The sequence below is a fragment of the Cyprinus carpio genome, chromosome A1 (genome assembly GCF_018340385.1).
Source record: "Cyprinus carpio isolate SPL01 chromosome A1, ASM1834038v1, whole genome shotgun sequence".
NCBI lineage: Eukaryota > Metazoa > Chordata > Actinopteri > Cypriniformes > Cyprinidae > Cyprinus > Cyprinus carpio.
The window spans coordinates 27,055,165-27,072,080 of record NC_056572.1 but is presented as its reverse complement, the minus strand read 5'-3'; the positions used below and the strand labels follow the sequence as shown (position 1 = coordinate 27,072,080).

The following is a 16,916-nucleotide window of genomic DNA, read 5'->3' as shown; positions in this document are numbered from 1 at the left end:
TGTAAAACCTAGATTTATAGTACTTATAGAATTCCTAGTAAAATAATAATAATAATAATAATAATAAATAAATGAATAAATAAATGGAATGTGTACATCTTCAATTATTATTTCTAAGTTTTGTAATTTCTAGTAAGATTCATTCACTCAAAAAATGTGTTCAAACACACCGGTTCATAAATGTAACATCAGAACACTACAAAAATTAATAAAAATGTTAATAAATAAATGAAGACCAGAAAGAAAACTAAAAGAAGAAGAAGAAGGAAAAAAAAAACCCTCTGTAAAAGTTGTTTCTTAGTGAAATCGCACACTCTCTCATACTCTTTTCTCGACATTCACTCACAGCTTGAAGACTTTTTACTCTTAAGCTTCCACTCAGTCGGGTAAACTTTTCTCCCTTCTGCTATGCAGGCCTGATCCTGTACCTCTGATGTCTATCTTAATCAGGAACCACCTGCTTACATTACCGGTGTTCAAAGGGCCTGGAGCTGGGCTTCGTACGTGCATATGTTTTTTGTAATGAGTATCTGGATGCAGGATCTAAAGATCCAGGAGGGAATCTAGGCCAGTGCTCCAGTGAATGACAATATTATTGAAAACGCCTACGTTACAGGATCATTACCGAATGAAAGTTAATAGTCACAAACCTAAGGCATCATGGGTGGATTGTTTTAGTTTTTGAGTTGTGGTTCTCCAAAATAATTTTTTTCTCAGCAGCTGATTATAGCAAAGTGGACTCATGACTGACAAAGAAGTCATCATGACTTCATGCATAATTTCACACTTCACTGTAATGTGGCAGCATTCTTGCAGATCTCAAAATGCACTGCTTGGCAAGATACAAATGTAAACAAAGTTTTTTTCTGTCTTGTACTGTACTTATTTATTTTACCCTATTCTGTGCTGAATTTCTTTTTATTTTATTTAGAAAGTGTAAATTCGGTGGGCTACAAAAAAAAAAAAAAAAAACGGTGGGCTATATATATATATATTAAAAAATATATATTATATGCTTATCAAGGCTGTATTATATGATATCAAGCTGCAACTGATTGTAAAAGAGTAAAAACTGTAAATTTGTGAAATATTATTAATATTAATAAATAATAAACTTAAATAAACTATATATATATATATATTATATATATATATATATATATATATATATATATATTAATAAATGAATACTGAATGTGTAAATCTTAGATTATTTTTTAAAACTTAAACTTAATATTAAATTTATGTAATATCTATAAACTCAGATGCCAAATTAATTGAAAAGCTTGCAAATTTTAAGAACTTTGTGACTGTTTTAGGTCCATAATTAATATTTGAGAGATTTATATAATTATCTGGGTAATATATTATGATCCCTCTAGTCTGTGTGTTTGTTTTTCCTCATTAAAAGTGAGATAATACAGTCTTGCACAACAATGTCTGGATCCCATATTAAGACTCATTCTGAAGTCATTAGCTTTTAATGTAATGCAGCGTCTCCATATTTTATAGTCTCAATTTTAGCATTTTAGCGTGATTTATGTGCAATGTTTAAAGACTTTTCAAAGGAGAAGCTTTTTTGACTTTAATAATACATGTGCGGCAGGCTCACCGGCCTTTGATTTTGTTAAGAAAGTCATGAAGCATGAAACTGATAACTGAGTGTGTGATGTCTGCACCTTTTCCTTTCATCATCCTATTAAACTGTCATTTAGTTTTCAACAACTCTTTCATCCTTTCAAATGTTCACTCCCTTGTTTTCTCTCATCCCTTTTCTTTCCACAGTAAACATGACGAGCGCTACATCCCCAGTCTTGCTAAAATGGGACCCCAAGAGTCTTGAGATTCGCACGCTGACTGTGGAGAGGTTGCTGGAGCCGTTGGTCACACAGGTAATGTCTTGTTAGATTTACCCTGCTTGCAGTTAATACTCAGCAAGTCCAGTCACTGAATGTACAGATTCCACTGAAACTTGGCAATTCATTGATCTGGCCAAAATATAGGTCTGTCACTAGTTAAATGATGTCAAAATCTCCTGTTGAGCTTCACTAATCAAGTATTTAGCATTTAAAATCATTAATGGTATGTTTGCCTCAGTTTTCTGTTTTCAGTCACTGGGATTTTGAAGTTGGTCTAGTACTGTCTGATTACTGGACAGTGTAGAAACCAAAACTAAAACAATTTGAAGGCCTTGTCAGAGAAGTGCAAACTGAATATAGGTTCCACTCAGATGAGCTCACAGCAGGAATCACATTTTAGACTTGCTTTTTATTTGTTCTCTTGTGCCTTGGGGGGTGGGGGTGGGGGGTTTAAATACTGGGCAAAGTTTGCAAATGAACAAACAAGCAAACTTTTTGGACTTCCATACCATCAGTCAAAAGTTTGGAAACACCTTCTTAGTCTCTGTTTTGATATTTTTCATTTTATAGTCATCAAAACACAACTAGGGATTATGTAGTGACCAAAATAAAGAATGAAAATTTCAGTCGAATGTGTCCAATCATGTTTTACTAGTTGTATATCTGCCATGCAGCTTATACAACCATTCAAAAATTTGGGTTCAGGAAGAATTTATAAAATTTTTTTAAAGAAATTAATACTTTTATTCCGCAGTGATGCATTAAATTACAGTAGACTTTTGCATTGAAAATATGTTTCAAGTAAATGTTGTTCTGTTTAACTTTCCATTTATCAAACAATCCTGAAAAAAAGATAAGAATGGTTTCCACTGACGAGACATACAGCCAAGTATGGTGACCCATACTCAGAATTCGTGCTCTGCATTTAACCCATCCAAAGTGCACACACACAGCAGTGAACACACACACAGAGCAGTGGGCAGTCATTTATGCTGCGGCGCCCAGGGAGGGGCAGTTGGGGTTTTTGTGCCTTGCTCAGGGGTACCCCAGTCGTGGTATTGCTGGCCCGTGACTCGAACCAACAACCTTAGGGTTAGGAGTCAAACTCTCTAACCACTAGGCCACGACTTCCCCACTAAAATATTACACGGTATATAAAATGTTCAAAATTAATAATACTAAAAATATTTCTTGAACACCAAAGCAGCATATTAGACTGATTTCTGACTGATGTGAGACTAATGCCTGATATTTTTTAAACTTTTAAAATATATAAAATGCATATGAATTATTATAAATTCCAAAAATATTTCACAGTATTATAGTTTTAACTACATCTTAATCAATCAAATGCAGTATTTATGAGCATACAATGCTCAAAAACATTAAAAGGAATCTTATATACCCAAAAATTTTAAATGGCGAATACAATCTTTTTCCCTTCAAAAAAACAGAGATCAATATTGTCTGAAGGGAAGTTACATTTCCCATTAAATAGTATTTTCTGTATTCTGAGCAATTATGTCGTTAAAGTGCTGTTTTACAGCCTTTATGGCTTTCTCAGGAAATTAGTTGTCTTAATGAAGTGTTGGATTTTATAAAACATTACTATGATGACAAGTGCCAATGTTTTTTCAGCCATTCCTATTGCAAAATGTTGTACAGGAAGCATGTAATAGCTCAGAGCACAAGACGCAGCCTGAGGAAGAAAGAGCATGATTTCAGATAAACAAGCGAAGAGAGACTAATTGATATGGCCAGTTTACAGCTTTTGTGGAGTTTAGCACTCAGCTTTCGTCTCTCGACCCTTTGCCACATGCTCCCTTTCTTTCTCTCATTGTTTCTCACTCTTCAGCACAATGTGACAACTCCCCATAGTTGTTCGCCTCAGCTTTCCCATTGTTCTGTTACATAAAGGAGGCATATGGCACAAGGAATCATGGGAATGCTAATGGATTCTTAACACAGAGTTAATACTTCATTTGGAATCGTCGTGGAAAGCAGCCCGGCTAAAAATAAGTCTTTGGTTCTCCACTCACTTACTCTTTTATGATCTCAGGAGGATCTGCTGAAATAAACCAGCCTCTTATGTGAAGAGGAACGGGGCTGAACGGGGACAGTTTATGTCGTGATGTGGGGGTGGGGGGATACTCTAATAACAAAGCTAGAATTAAACGTATTTCTGCAACTCTTGTAGAAAGCAAATAATATATTAAAAGGGTGATGTATCAGACAGACATGGACACCTACTAACATTAATCAGACCTTGCTGTCTGTATTCTATATTCAACACGCAGAATTGCCTCATTTCAAAAGAAAAGATCTTCAAGACCGCAGTAGCATTATGAGACATGGTAAGTTTGTTTATTGTCAAACTGAGTGTCAATTCGGGTTTGTTTCTTATCAAGGACAAAAGCGATGGATATTGAATCCTTGAGTGAGTGTGTGCACACAGTTATGCAGGTTTTTATTGGAGTGGCACCTTAACAAAGTATTCTGTGAAATGAGCCTGTCTCCTTGAGACAGGTTAAAGTCGAAGGACTGTAAGATAGATGAGTACTGATTTAAGGTCAAAGCTGAGGGAAGAACCTGAATAGCTTTTATTCATTTTGATTTGAGCTGTTTAAAACAAAAGCTAGTGTTTTGTATGCTGTAATGCTTCACTATTTTCTTTTCTGTTTAGTTTTAGGGTTTTATTATTTAAAGTGATTCTACAAAAAAAAATAATAATTACAGCAAAACTCAAAAAGACAATCCATGTTGTGATGTCTAAATAGCATTAAAATGAATGATTTTAGTATTTTTTATTTATTTATTTTTTTTATTTTATTTTAATATTGGCCATTAATTGAAAATGATCATTGCCTTGTCAGCGTTATTTATTTTTTTTCTGTTAGTTGTTGCAGCAGCTCTTTAATAATTAATAATTAATAAAATAATTTAATTTAATTTAATTCAATTCAATTTAATTTAATTTAATTTAATTTAATTTAATTGTGCTTTTGATGCAATAAACCTTAAGTTAAATTATACATAATAATAATAATAATAATAATAATAATAATAATCACAAAAGAGTAGAATTGGAATGTTTTAACAACCCAAATGTAGAAACTGTAGTTGAGTGTGCTTGTGTTCATGAGCTCAGTGTTCAGAAATGGTGTCTTGACAGGCTTGTGTTTAATTTTGCACCCTGGTCTCAATGTATTCCTGCCTTTATTTAGGGAAACAGCTTAGAAGAGGCCAGAGGAATAAGAGGCAAGACTGTCAGAGAGTGAGCTTACCTGTTGTTGTGCAGTTTTTCTGGCTCTTCCTTGGCCCCGTTCCACTACAGTATCTCTGATCTGAGGTAAAGGCATGTACTGGTCATCGGGAGCACCGGGACATTCCCTGTGGGCCAGTTGAGTAGTGAGCCGATCGTCGATTCAAAGGAGACCTCCCCCATATAAGGCGCATGCGGAACTGCAAAAAGCAAATACTCCAAAAGTGTGAAGTGGCGCTAACTGATGCACCCGCACAAAAGCAGCCATGCGCAAAAGTAGATCGGGTTCAGTCACCAGCACATCACTGACCAATGTGCACTGTGCTTTGGCCATGATAAAGTGATAAACAGTGCAAGTCACTTGATCCATTGATGTGACACAAAATTGTGTTATACAGTTGTGTGATATGACAACATTAAAGGTTCTGTTGTGATGCTGGCTGAAAACAGCCACAATAATAAACTGCATGACGAGGCAAATTGGAAAACGGCAATACATAATTACAAGCTTGAAATTGCAAACTTGAAGTTATTAACACTGTACAAATAGCCTTTGGTGTTTTGGCAGAAATGTATTTATTATAAACATTACTGTTATTACTTATATTAAATATTGGGGAATATTTTACTTTTACAAAAGGTGTCTTAGTAGTTTCCACGTTTTTTTTTTTTTTTTTTGTAAAAAAAAAAATTTACTATTATTTATTATTTATTTAAAAAACATACACTATGGTAATGAGGACCATGGTTTTACTTGTTTTGACCCTCTTACTAATACTATTTAGTTAAACACTGAATTCTATGCAAGAACTAGCCTATAGAAATTAAACAGAATAGCTTTAATAGCGTCTTTCTATTTAAATGTTCAGTTCTGATTAATTTTAATTGTAGTAAAAAGTTCATTCAATAAGAGCATGATTAAAGATAAATATCAGTGTCTTTTAAAAATTAGGTGTTAACTATTTAACAAATGTTAAAGTTCTTAAAAGGATAGTTCACCCAAAAATGAAAATTGTCATCATTTACTCTCCATCATGTCATTCTAGACCTGTATGAATTTCTTTCTTCTGTGGAACATAATAGAAGATAATTTGAGAAATTTAAGAAATTTTTGTCCATACAGTAGAAATCAACATGGTTTGGTAACATTCTACAAATTATCTTCTTTTGTGTTCCACAGAAGAAAGTAAGTCATACCGGTTTGGAATGTCATGAGGGTGAGGAAAGAATGACAGAATTTAATAGCAGTCCAGTTTCTACATTCTAGGGCAAAATAACTGCTTTACTTTCAAGTGCATTTCTGTGTGACAAAAATAAATTATTTTGTTGCATTTGTTGTGAATTCATTAATATCTCTCATTATTTGTTTCTGTCCTGTTTTATTTATTCATTTATTCACTCCAATTTAAGGCCCTATAACAGGGCCAGTTCCAGACATGGGCAGGGGTGGGCTGAGCCCACCCAATCAGAATCAGATAAAGATTCCATTCTTTTTTTTTTCTCTGTGATTAAAACCAATCTGAAGGGGACTGACTGTATTTTGAGAAGTTTAAGATATAGCTGGAGACTGCCCCAACAATAATAAAATAACACCAGAAAATTGCAGCATTTTTTCTGTTATTAGCTGAATGCAAGGCGTGCTAAATTCAGGCTTTAGTCTGTTGCAGAAAAGCAGAGGCATGACATTGAGCAAAACGGGCAGAAATATTTGCACGCTATCACGGGGAGTTTGCAATTTACAGGGAGTTTAATAGGCTACATGAATATGTATCATACCCTACCACTGAAATTACCTGAGCAATTACCTCTAAAAAACCTGCTCAATAAATAACATGCATTCATTGCATGGATGGGGCAAGAGCATAATACAAGCATCTAAAATGCATGTAGGCTATACAGTTCAGTTGAAAGCTTACCCCTTTTGGCTTGCTGTTAATGCTGAACGTAAGAATGAGAATGAAAGTAAAGAGCTTGTGCATTGAAAGTTGCATTCGTTACTATAGCAGCAGTCGGCTCAACTGTAAGAAACATAACGTTCCCCTTCTATGACGTAAAGGACCAGTGATGCAAGCTATTCAACTTTTTATGTAAAATTCCGAAGTTTTGAATAGAAAGTAGTAGTATTTGTCAAGGGCCGAATTTTAATCTCACTTCAGCCCTGTGCAGGCATTTTGATTTATGGCTGTCTCTAATTCAAACAATAGTTCAGCATATTCAGCTGAGGTGCTGCTTAAATCATGTTGCAGAAAGTGGCAGCTTAATTCCAGGAGATGTGCTCGGGCTGTTGAAGTGCTGAATTTTCAGTGTGATTTAAAATGCATCCATTTGGTGTAGACTGGCAACAAGTCAAGGTCGTGACTCTGATGACGGATGAGGAGAAACTGGCCCATCAGGGTGTGGACTGGACCGGACACCAGGGATTTGTGACTCACTGATTGAGCAATGCCCTGTGGATTTAGCATTCCAATGTAACTAGTTATGCTGCTGCCCGCATGGTATGACCACATGGATGATGCGTTGGCCCTTTTCATCCAAAATAATGTATTTGATTCTGCTTAAGTCAACATATTCATTATTCTAAAAATAAAATAAAATAAAATGCTTAGATAATTTAAGATTTTTTTTTTATCTAATGATGATATTTTTTCAATTATACCTTATTTTGAAGTGCATGTGCAAAGAAACCCTAACTAACATTATACATGCTTATACAGTCCATAAAGATAATAGAATAGAATTTTAAATGTAGTAATAATACAATTTTAAATCCGGATATCTTTTAAAAATGTCATTGTTTGTTAATACTTACAATCACATTAGATTATAGATGATCTTAAAACTAATAGACAATGAGTAAAATTAACAAAACTTATATGTTTCTTTATCAGGTTCAAAACCTTGGTAAACAGGGCAGTTTACTCACAGACCATGCCCTTGAGCTAAAGTCTTTTCATTCAGTGTTTTTTCCTTTTTAGGGCTTGTAATTCATCACACTAACTCTGGCTGGCAAAGGAGTCAGAGAACTGTTATAAAAAAAAAAAAAAAAAAAAAAATATTGCAAAGTTCTCTTAATGAAATTTAAATCTCTTTTTGCTAGAAATACACTTAAATCACACTAAAATCCAAAATGTTCCGAAATGCTCATACTATAGTTCTGTTTTCATTCATTGCCCACTCCCTCCTTGATTTTTTTGAAGTTATAGTGATATATTTTAAAAGTAAGAGCGTATATTTTTTCTGTGCAACAATGATTAAATATCTGATTACTTATTCTTCAAGGTGGCACTGTTTGATAGACAATGATGATGTGATGTTTAACTCATAATTACTGCAGGCATAAAACAAAAGAATATCATCAGCAAAACTTTTAAAATGCTTGAATGGCTTTACTGCAGAGCAATTACTTAATGCAATGAAATGTAAGTGTCACTGTCATTTGATGGTGGGTGTGGTGAATAAGCTGCCAGTGATCAAATTATTGATTTTGAAGTCATTGAAAATGATAATTTTGAGAATATGGTTGAGATCGTGAAAATAAGCCAGAAGCTCAATGTACTGGGAAAGTGCGCTCTGACGATGACAGTGGTGGTAAAATCATCTGCTCAAACTGAAGCCTTGTGTGTTTCAAAAAGTAACAAAATATGCTTTATTTTATTCTTTTTTAATTGGTATTTAAATATCAGGAGAGTTTTGTGGCTTTTGATCAATGTCCAGATAATCTGACACAAGTTCTTCAACTAAGAATCTCCAGAAGCCATTTACAATAATCACCTTTTTATGCCCAGATTGTAGGATACAGTTTGATAGTCTTGGCTTGCTAAAAATAAGTGCAATGAAATATCCCTTAAAGGTGAAGCAAATTAACAGATAGAAAAGAACAAGCATTGTTAATTGTGTGTGTAGGAGGTGCTGGCTTTGTGCATGTTGCTAGTGCAAGTCATTTTCTGAAGCGTCTTGGTTTTTTATGAGTAGTTCTGCAGAATGTGGTTGAGTTCATTGGCCCTTTTCTAAAGGATTGAAACATCTAGAGCTTTATGGTTTGTTAGCAAGTGTCATTCCTTTCTTGCAGTTCAAGGTTTGTTTAATATTACTTCACAGACAAGAAAAAAGACACTATCACTCTCTCTCTCTCTCTCTCTCTCTCTCTCTCTCTCTCCTGATAGGCATAGATTATGTGATGAAGTGAAGGTTCGGAGTAGCTTTTCCATCTTTTCAGATCTCCTTGTGTGACTGTGTTTGTGGAGAAGGAAGTGGGATTGTTTCTCCAGTCGATTTGGAGGATGTGTTTCTGAGGGGATTGATGATGTCTGTGGAAAAGGGTTTGTGTCGGTCTGTACAGAGAACAGTATTTCCTTTTATCACAGCACCAAGCGCTGCTAGCATCTTGAGGCCAGACGCCCTACTGTTACACACTCTCCAATCGATATTTTCCTTCTACATACACACACAACCTTGTTGTATCCTTATGTGGACTTCTTCAACTCTTTATATAAGGTATTTTAATAAAGATAACTAACCCTAATCATAAGTGCATTTTTAATCAACACATTACTCTGTGAGGGGTTTTAACTTGCGAATATGATCTCAAAAATTTGTTTCATCAAATGTCTGTGATTCTTTTGAGGATATGTGTCTATACAAGGATAGTAACATCCATCTAAAGACCAATTCTATCATGCTAGATATGTCATATGCATGCACAAAAAGAGAGAATTTATACAGAGTATATACATTTATAAACACTAAGATTGGAATAAATTATTTATTTTGTTTTTTGAAATAAGTCTTTTAGTCTCTTAAGGCTGTGTTTATTTAATGAAAAATACAATAAAAAACAGTGGTAAAATATTTTTACAATTTAAAAGGCTTATATATCCTTCAAACTGCTGTAAAATTCCAGGGAAGGATTTGTCAACATTGAACATGTGAAATTTGACAAACTGTCCTTTCTAGTTATAAAGTGCAACTAAAGTAAAACGAATGGAAGAAAAGCACAAGCCAAACCCCATATCTGGCTGCGCTGTCACTCAGTATTCTTTGTATGTTGACATTTGCTCTAAGTGCTGCCTGACAGACTTCCTCAAGTGCTTTATTAGAGATGCATATTTCCTGCTTGATTCCATTATTCCAGCAAAACTCAAATGTAGTCAGGCCTCACTCCCCAGCTCACAGTGTATCAAGGGTACAAAGGCAGATGAAAATATGCACTGAAGTTTTGATTCACTTGGCACTGAATTATAGAGAGTGTCTTGAGAGAAATTTAAATCTGAAAGGTTTCCAGCTGGTGGTGATGAAAGTGCATTTTGATTATGTCATATAGTAAGGTGTTTAGAAGCAGCTGTGGCACAGTTGCGAGTCTGAGTTGTGTGCTGTAGCGCTGTTGCCAGTGCTGTTGTGAGGTTGACAGGGGAATAGAGGTCACAGCTTTTGGTCGGATCACAAAGTGTAGACATCAACAAGGATGTCTCTGTAAAAGGCAAAAGTTGTACATGTTGTAAGTCCTGCTGAATGCATCTAACATATATGATATAGTTTTCCCTCAAAACACACATGTCCGCACATCATGGCATTGCTCCAAGCAGAAAGGATCTGTTGAAGTCTCCATTTGATACAGTCTTCATCGCCTTAGGTTTGTTGTATTTCACATGTCTGGCTTTAGACACTTCAGACTGTATTGTATTGAAACTGCACAATGGTTGCTGTGCAAATCCTCCACTAAATCCAGTGCATTACATGACATTTTATGGTATTTTTTTTATTTTATTTTTTTCTAGCAGAGCATTCTGTGTGGCATCAAACTCAAACAGTCACATTTTGTTCCCTTTAGGATCTCCTTTATATTACAGATTATCAGTGTCTTGAAGCTACTTTGTAACTGAAGTTTCTCAAAGTACAAACTCCTCATACATTCTCATAATTACTCATAAGTTTTAAGTAAAAAAACAGCACATCACCAGGTTTAAAACATTCTCATATTTGTAATTTACACACACATAAAAAAAGTAATTTATAAAGAAAAAAAAAATCATATTTCATATTGGGAATTATAATATATATATATGTGTGTGTGTGTGTGTGTGTGTGTGTGTGTGTGTAATTGTATTTTATTTTATTGGCTGGGAGTGCTATTCAATGCGGCATTAGATAAGCAATGTATTGTAACATTAGCATACTTTACTACTGATTGGAAATCATTTACATGAAAAGCTACATTATTTTGAAAGCCGCTGATGTTCTGTCAAGCTATTAATATGTCGTTAAATTAGTATTTTTGCTGATTGTCCATAACTGTCCTATGCAAACACATTATTATTCAGGTGAATAATGACTTTATGTATGGAATCTCTAAGAGTATTTTAACCATGTAATAAATTGAGGAGAATGCTTTATCTTCTGCTTCAGTCCTTTGAGACTGAAAGAAAGGCCTTGCAGTTCAAAAGCTCTTTTGAAATATGATTGACAGCCAATGGAATTCCATATACCATTTCCAGCAGGTACACCATTTTTTTTTTCTTTGTTTGTTTTGTCATGTTTTTTATTTTTTCCCCCCAGTGTCCTCTAGTGCTTGTTTGATGTTTGCTTACTTGGATGCTTTATGTGAATCCTTTGCATTGTAACGATGTTAGCTGCCCTCCAAAGATTATGATGTAAATTACAATGAGACGATAAAAGCAAATAACCTTTGAATGCATTTTGAATACTGTAGTTGTTTTGGAAGCCTGAATGCTATTCCGAAATTAGATTATGGTAATCCAAGAACAAACTCTTGATGATAACCGCAAATGTTTTAAGGATCTCTATTGTGAATTATGGAGTTTGGTGAAAATTAGGTGATTTTTTTTTTTAATATATATATATTTTTTTATTTCATAACCATATATCTTTTAAAACAGAATTCATTCTTGTAAAGCAACACATATTGAACATAATTTGTGAAGAATCAGGACGGCTTCCCAGGGAAAATAAAATAAGGCAGGTGGCTTAAAAAGATGAGATGTAACCCAAAAGCAGTAGCATTATTTAGAGCCTACATCTGAAGATTTTTAATGATTGTAGATCTTGTTTATTCATTTATGCATCAAATTATGTGTTTGAATTCATACTGAAAGCTTTGCCTTTAAATTGCAATGCAGAGTTCTGTATACTAGCAAATCTGAATGCTATTTGAGATGCAGAGATTCCCTCTGAAACTCTAGAAGAGACATATGGGTTTATTGGGGTCTTTTTCTTAGGAGAAAAATCTCAGAAGCAGAAAGCAAAAAGTCTTCATTCACTGTCTATTTAATCTCATTGGTGAAATATTTGAAGCCTGCACTATCACCCTTAAGCTCAAACACTGATAGAATATATAGTAAATTTGCTGTAAATCTTGGTATCAATTGCCAGTGGGCAATAATTAGAATCAAGTACACATTTTACTCCCAGCAATGCTTTTTTTTGTGTGTTTGCAGATCCAGTTTTTACTACACCCTCTCAGCACCTCCACCCACCAGACATATTCAAAGCTGATGGATTCAGTTGCTTTCTATGACTTCAGATGTCTGGAGAAAGAAAACAACAGTCAGACTGTAAAACAATACCTTGTTGCTGCAGAATAAAGTTGTCATCCAGAAATGTAGATGCAGCATCTCAGCTTCTCTCTGAAGAGAAGTTCTTAAATGTCTTCTAAAAGCTTTTGGTGGTTTTTCATGTGCATACCAATTCTCGGTTGCTTTTGAATATCAATCCAAACAGTCTTCCAGGTTTTTCCAGGTCATACTCAGTTCTGCTCAGTACTTCAGCTAGGATTAGACCAACTCAAGCTTTCTACAGGGGAGCAGACATCTGACTTACATTTTTTTTAGTGTAGAATCACACGGCCGTGAAGAGTGTGAATGTGCTGTTGACCTTAACCTCGCAGGACTTTTCTTGCACTCTCTTCAAATAAGATTTTCATATTCCCACATGCTTTGTATCCAGGAAAAAGTGGGTGGATGTTTATCTGTTTGGTTCTCCTCTGTTTGACACTCTTTTTGATGAAATGTAAATTCATTCTCTTCACATGCTGAGCTGATTCCATCGAGTATTACATTCCATCAGCGCTAACAATCTCACTCACTGTCGGTCTTTAATGCGAAAAACTAGCGGAGTAGCATTTAAATGCATTCGTCAATTGAGAATTGTGTGTCTTATTGATCTTATTTTAAAGCTTACAGTTACATTTGCTTATTTGAAGTATGTTCATCTGTTCTTCCAGCCTCTGTGCTGGCTTTAATGGTCTTTTTATTGACACGGTCGACATTTGTCCCTCAGTACAGGTGTTTGATTGGAGTCTGGAGATGCTTTTGTGTGACCTTGATAGCATTGATTTGAAGCCAGATAGGCAGGCGGTCTTAAAGCTACGGTACCTTGTAACCATGGCATTTCTGTCTGTCTCTCGCACATCTTTCATTTTTCATCTCTTTATCTTTATAGCTCTCATTTTATACTTCATTTCTCTTCCTCTCTCATAAACTTTCTTCTCTCTTCCCTTGTTATTTCTTCCATGTGGCTTTCTGTTGTTTAATCATTGTCTCTCCCTTTCCTTATGCTTTAAACAGCTGATTTATGATGTCTTCCTTGATAATATCTCTCCGGAATTGACTGCCAGGGTCTTACGGCAGCTTTCTCTTGGTGATAGCTAAGAGTTTTACTAAACAATTTGTTGCTATCCTTCATCCTTTTTAGGATTAGCTTCCTACTGTTAACCTGAAAGCTGCATGCACATTGATCTTGCAGCTGATCCTCCTCTTCAGCTGTGTTGTTGTCAGATAGTTCACTTGGGAAAGGTTGGATATAGAAGATGGTGGCGTTGGTTTTGTACGTTTGATGTGGAGCTTAGTGGCAATATTCCAGTGCTATTCAGAATGTTTAAAGTTCCAGTTTTCTTTGCATTTCCCAATCACGTTACACTGCTTCTGTAGAATATGGAGCTATTTTCTATTTCTGAATAATTCTGCATCTACTTTATTTTCAGCACACTTTCATTGGTATTAAAATTTCATTTGCATGGGCTGTTTAACAGTGTCAGAATTTTTCACATGATGCTAGTATTGATACAACTGTGTATGTTATAAATATGACCAGAAAGTAGAAACCTCAAAACATCACAATCTGGCTTTGAAGTAACGTAAGTGATTTTAAATGTGTAGCAGATGCAAGTTTAATTCTAGTAAGCCATTAGATCCCATTTATGATGTTTAAAAATAGATATATTTCAGTTTGACAGGGAAAATGAAGTGGTTGAGTAACTGAGGGGAGTGTCAAAAATGAAAACAGGGAATTTGTCTCCATTTCATTTTAAAATATATTAAAATTATTATTAAAGTTGTTTTGAAATGCAATAATAGTTCACAATATTACTATTTTTTGTATCTTTTGATCGAATGTAGCCTTGGTAAGCATAAGACCTCTTTCAAAAACATAAAAAATAAATAAATAAAAAAACTTACTAAGCCCAAATCACAGTGTATCTGTAATGCTATTTTAAATTTGGACACCAATCAGGGAGTTGTAGTCTTCTGTGTAGTCTGTTTTATTCATTATATATATATATATATATATATATATATATATATATATATATATATATATATATATATATATATATATATATAATTTATATATATATATATATATAGATATATATAATATATATATATATATAAATAATATATCTATAATATATATATATCATAATAAAAAAAAAATCATAAAATCATGAATCCTTTTTATTTATTAAAATGTATATACAATTGTAACGGTCTAGTATTTAATTTTAGTAAATATTATTCTAATAAAAATAGAAATTACTGCTTTATACTGCATTATGTAAAATATAAAGCATTTTGGAATTTCTAGCAAAAGTTTAAAAGTAAAAAAAAAAACATATTAAAACACTTAACTCATATTGTTAAAGATTTTGGCCCCTAGCATAATGGTTATCTGGACCATATTCAGGTAATGAGTTTGCTTTATAGTTGCTTGACAGTCTTTCCTTGTAGTGAAAGAACATGTGGGTTGAAGAGAAAGAAACAGCCAAATAAAATAACCTGAGGCTTCATTAGTGAGTGTTTGGTGATATTTATACCAGCCGTCTTCATGGATATATTTGCAGGATAGCTTTAATCTGCATGCAGGATGCTAACATTAAACACTCAGGTTACAAAGAGAGCAGAGAGCAGATCATGTGTCAGATGACACATCAAGATCTCACTTTGCTTTGTAGAGATCTCAGATCAAAAGACAAGCGTCCTTTAAATGCCAGCATGAGAGATCTCTGGATGGGCAGCACATTAAATGGGTATAGTGTTCTAACTTTACTACGGCTCTACTCCAGAAGTTAGTGAGCTGTCTGCTGTCTTCTAATGCTACTTTTATAGGTAGATGCCTTCTTTTCATTTTAACTGAAGTGAGATACTAGGTTTTACATGGATCCACTGCATTTACATTCAAATCTTAAACTGATTATGCTTAATAAGCTGACAGTGTATGAAGACAAGTGTGCCTTAAAGTGCTTTTAAGTGCTTTTTTAAAATGTGAATGTTTAATAAAACTAGAAGTTTTAAATGAATTAATCAAAACCAAACTGACACACATAGATTGCTGCCCACTACCCTTATTTTGTTTTGCATGCAAATGTCTAGATCTCTGACTGATTAATGGATGTCCTTTGTCAACCAAGGCTGTTGCAGGGAAATGTCCAATGAGTGACAGTACAAAGCATGTTAAATTTTCTTTTAAACAAATATATATGGTTCTGCTATCATTTTATTACATAGATTTGGTGGTACATTTGACACTAAACCCAATCTTAAACTTAACTGATAGTGTTAAAGAAAGAAAAAGTGAGATAAAAAATGCATTTACTGTGGCAATCATGCCATTTTACCTTGTTTTTACACTGCTTTGAGCTCATTTGTCAAACTGTGTTTATTGGGGCTCGTACCCAAGAGCTCTGCATTGTGAGTACAATACTGTACCAGGTGAGCTACCAAGCAAGTTTACTATGTCGGTAGGCCTGCACGATTCTGGGAAAAATATGAATCACGATTTTTTAGCTTAGAATTGATATCACGATTCTCTACAACGATTTTTTTTCTCATGAAATGTAATGTTTATTGCACACATGAACCATGACAAAACAAAACAAATTGGAAGTACCAAAAATATTTTGTTTTGGCACCTATAGAACATTGCACATCACCACAAGCCTGTAAACAATGAGGCTTCAATGAATAAAGAAGAAACACTCTTTAACTGCTTGCCTTTTGTACAATTAACATTCAACTGGCCATTCAAGTAGGTTACCAAAAATAGAAGTTTAACGCACTGCGCTGAATATGGCCTGAACATGGCTCTAAATAGGCTAATTGAAACGTCATTCAACATTCTGAGGGTTCAGTGTCTAAAGAAAAGGAGCAATTGGCCATTGAAGTGCAGTTGCAGTATCAAAAACTAATAATTTATGTTGTATATATAAAGCGGCAGGCACCTTGTCTTTAATTGCTGGCCTTTTAGTAGACAGACAGTCACACACTCACTCTCTCACACACACACACAGTCACAGACATAGTTAAACACACACAGACAGACAGTCACACACACACACACAGTCACAGTTAAACACACACACACACACACACAGAGTTAAACACCCGCACAGAGTCAGACAGACAGACAAACACACACACACACACACACACACACTCACTCAGTCAGACAGACAGACACACAGTCACAGTTAAACACACACAGACAGTCACACACACACACAC

The 16,916-nt window shown here is 34.5% G+C and overlaps 1 protein-coding gene across 3 annotated transcripts in view; it reads left to right on the top strand.

The window, feature by feature from the left end:
- ctnna2 (catenin (cadherin-associated protein), alpha 2) overlaps positions 1 to 16,916 on the top strand; it is a 371,145-nt gene that overhangs the window by 17,241 nt on the left and 336,988 nt on the right. For all 3 annotated transcript variants that reach the window (XM_042759833.1, XM_042759837.1, XM_042759848.1), the window contains exon 2: positions 1,786 to 1,892. In XM_042759833.1, the coding sequence (XP_042615767.1) occupies positions 1,791 to 1,892 (102 nt within the window). In that variant the 5' untranslated portion in view covers positions 1,786 to 1,790. The remainder of the gene's footprint in view (positions 1 to 1,785; positions 1,893 to 16,916) is intronic.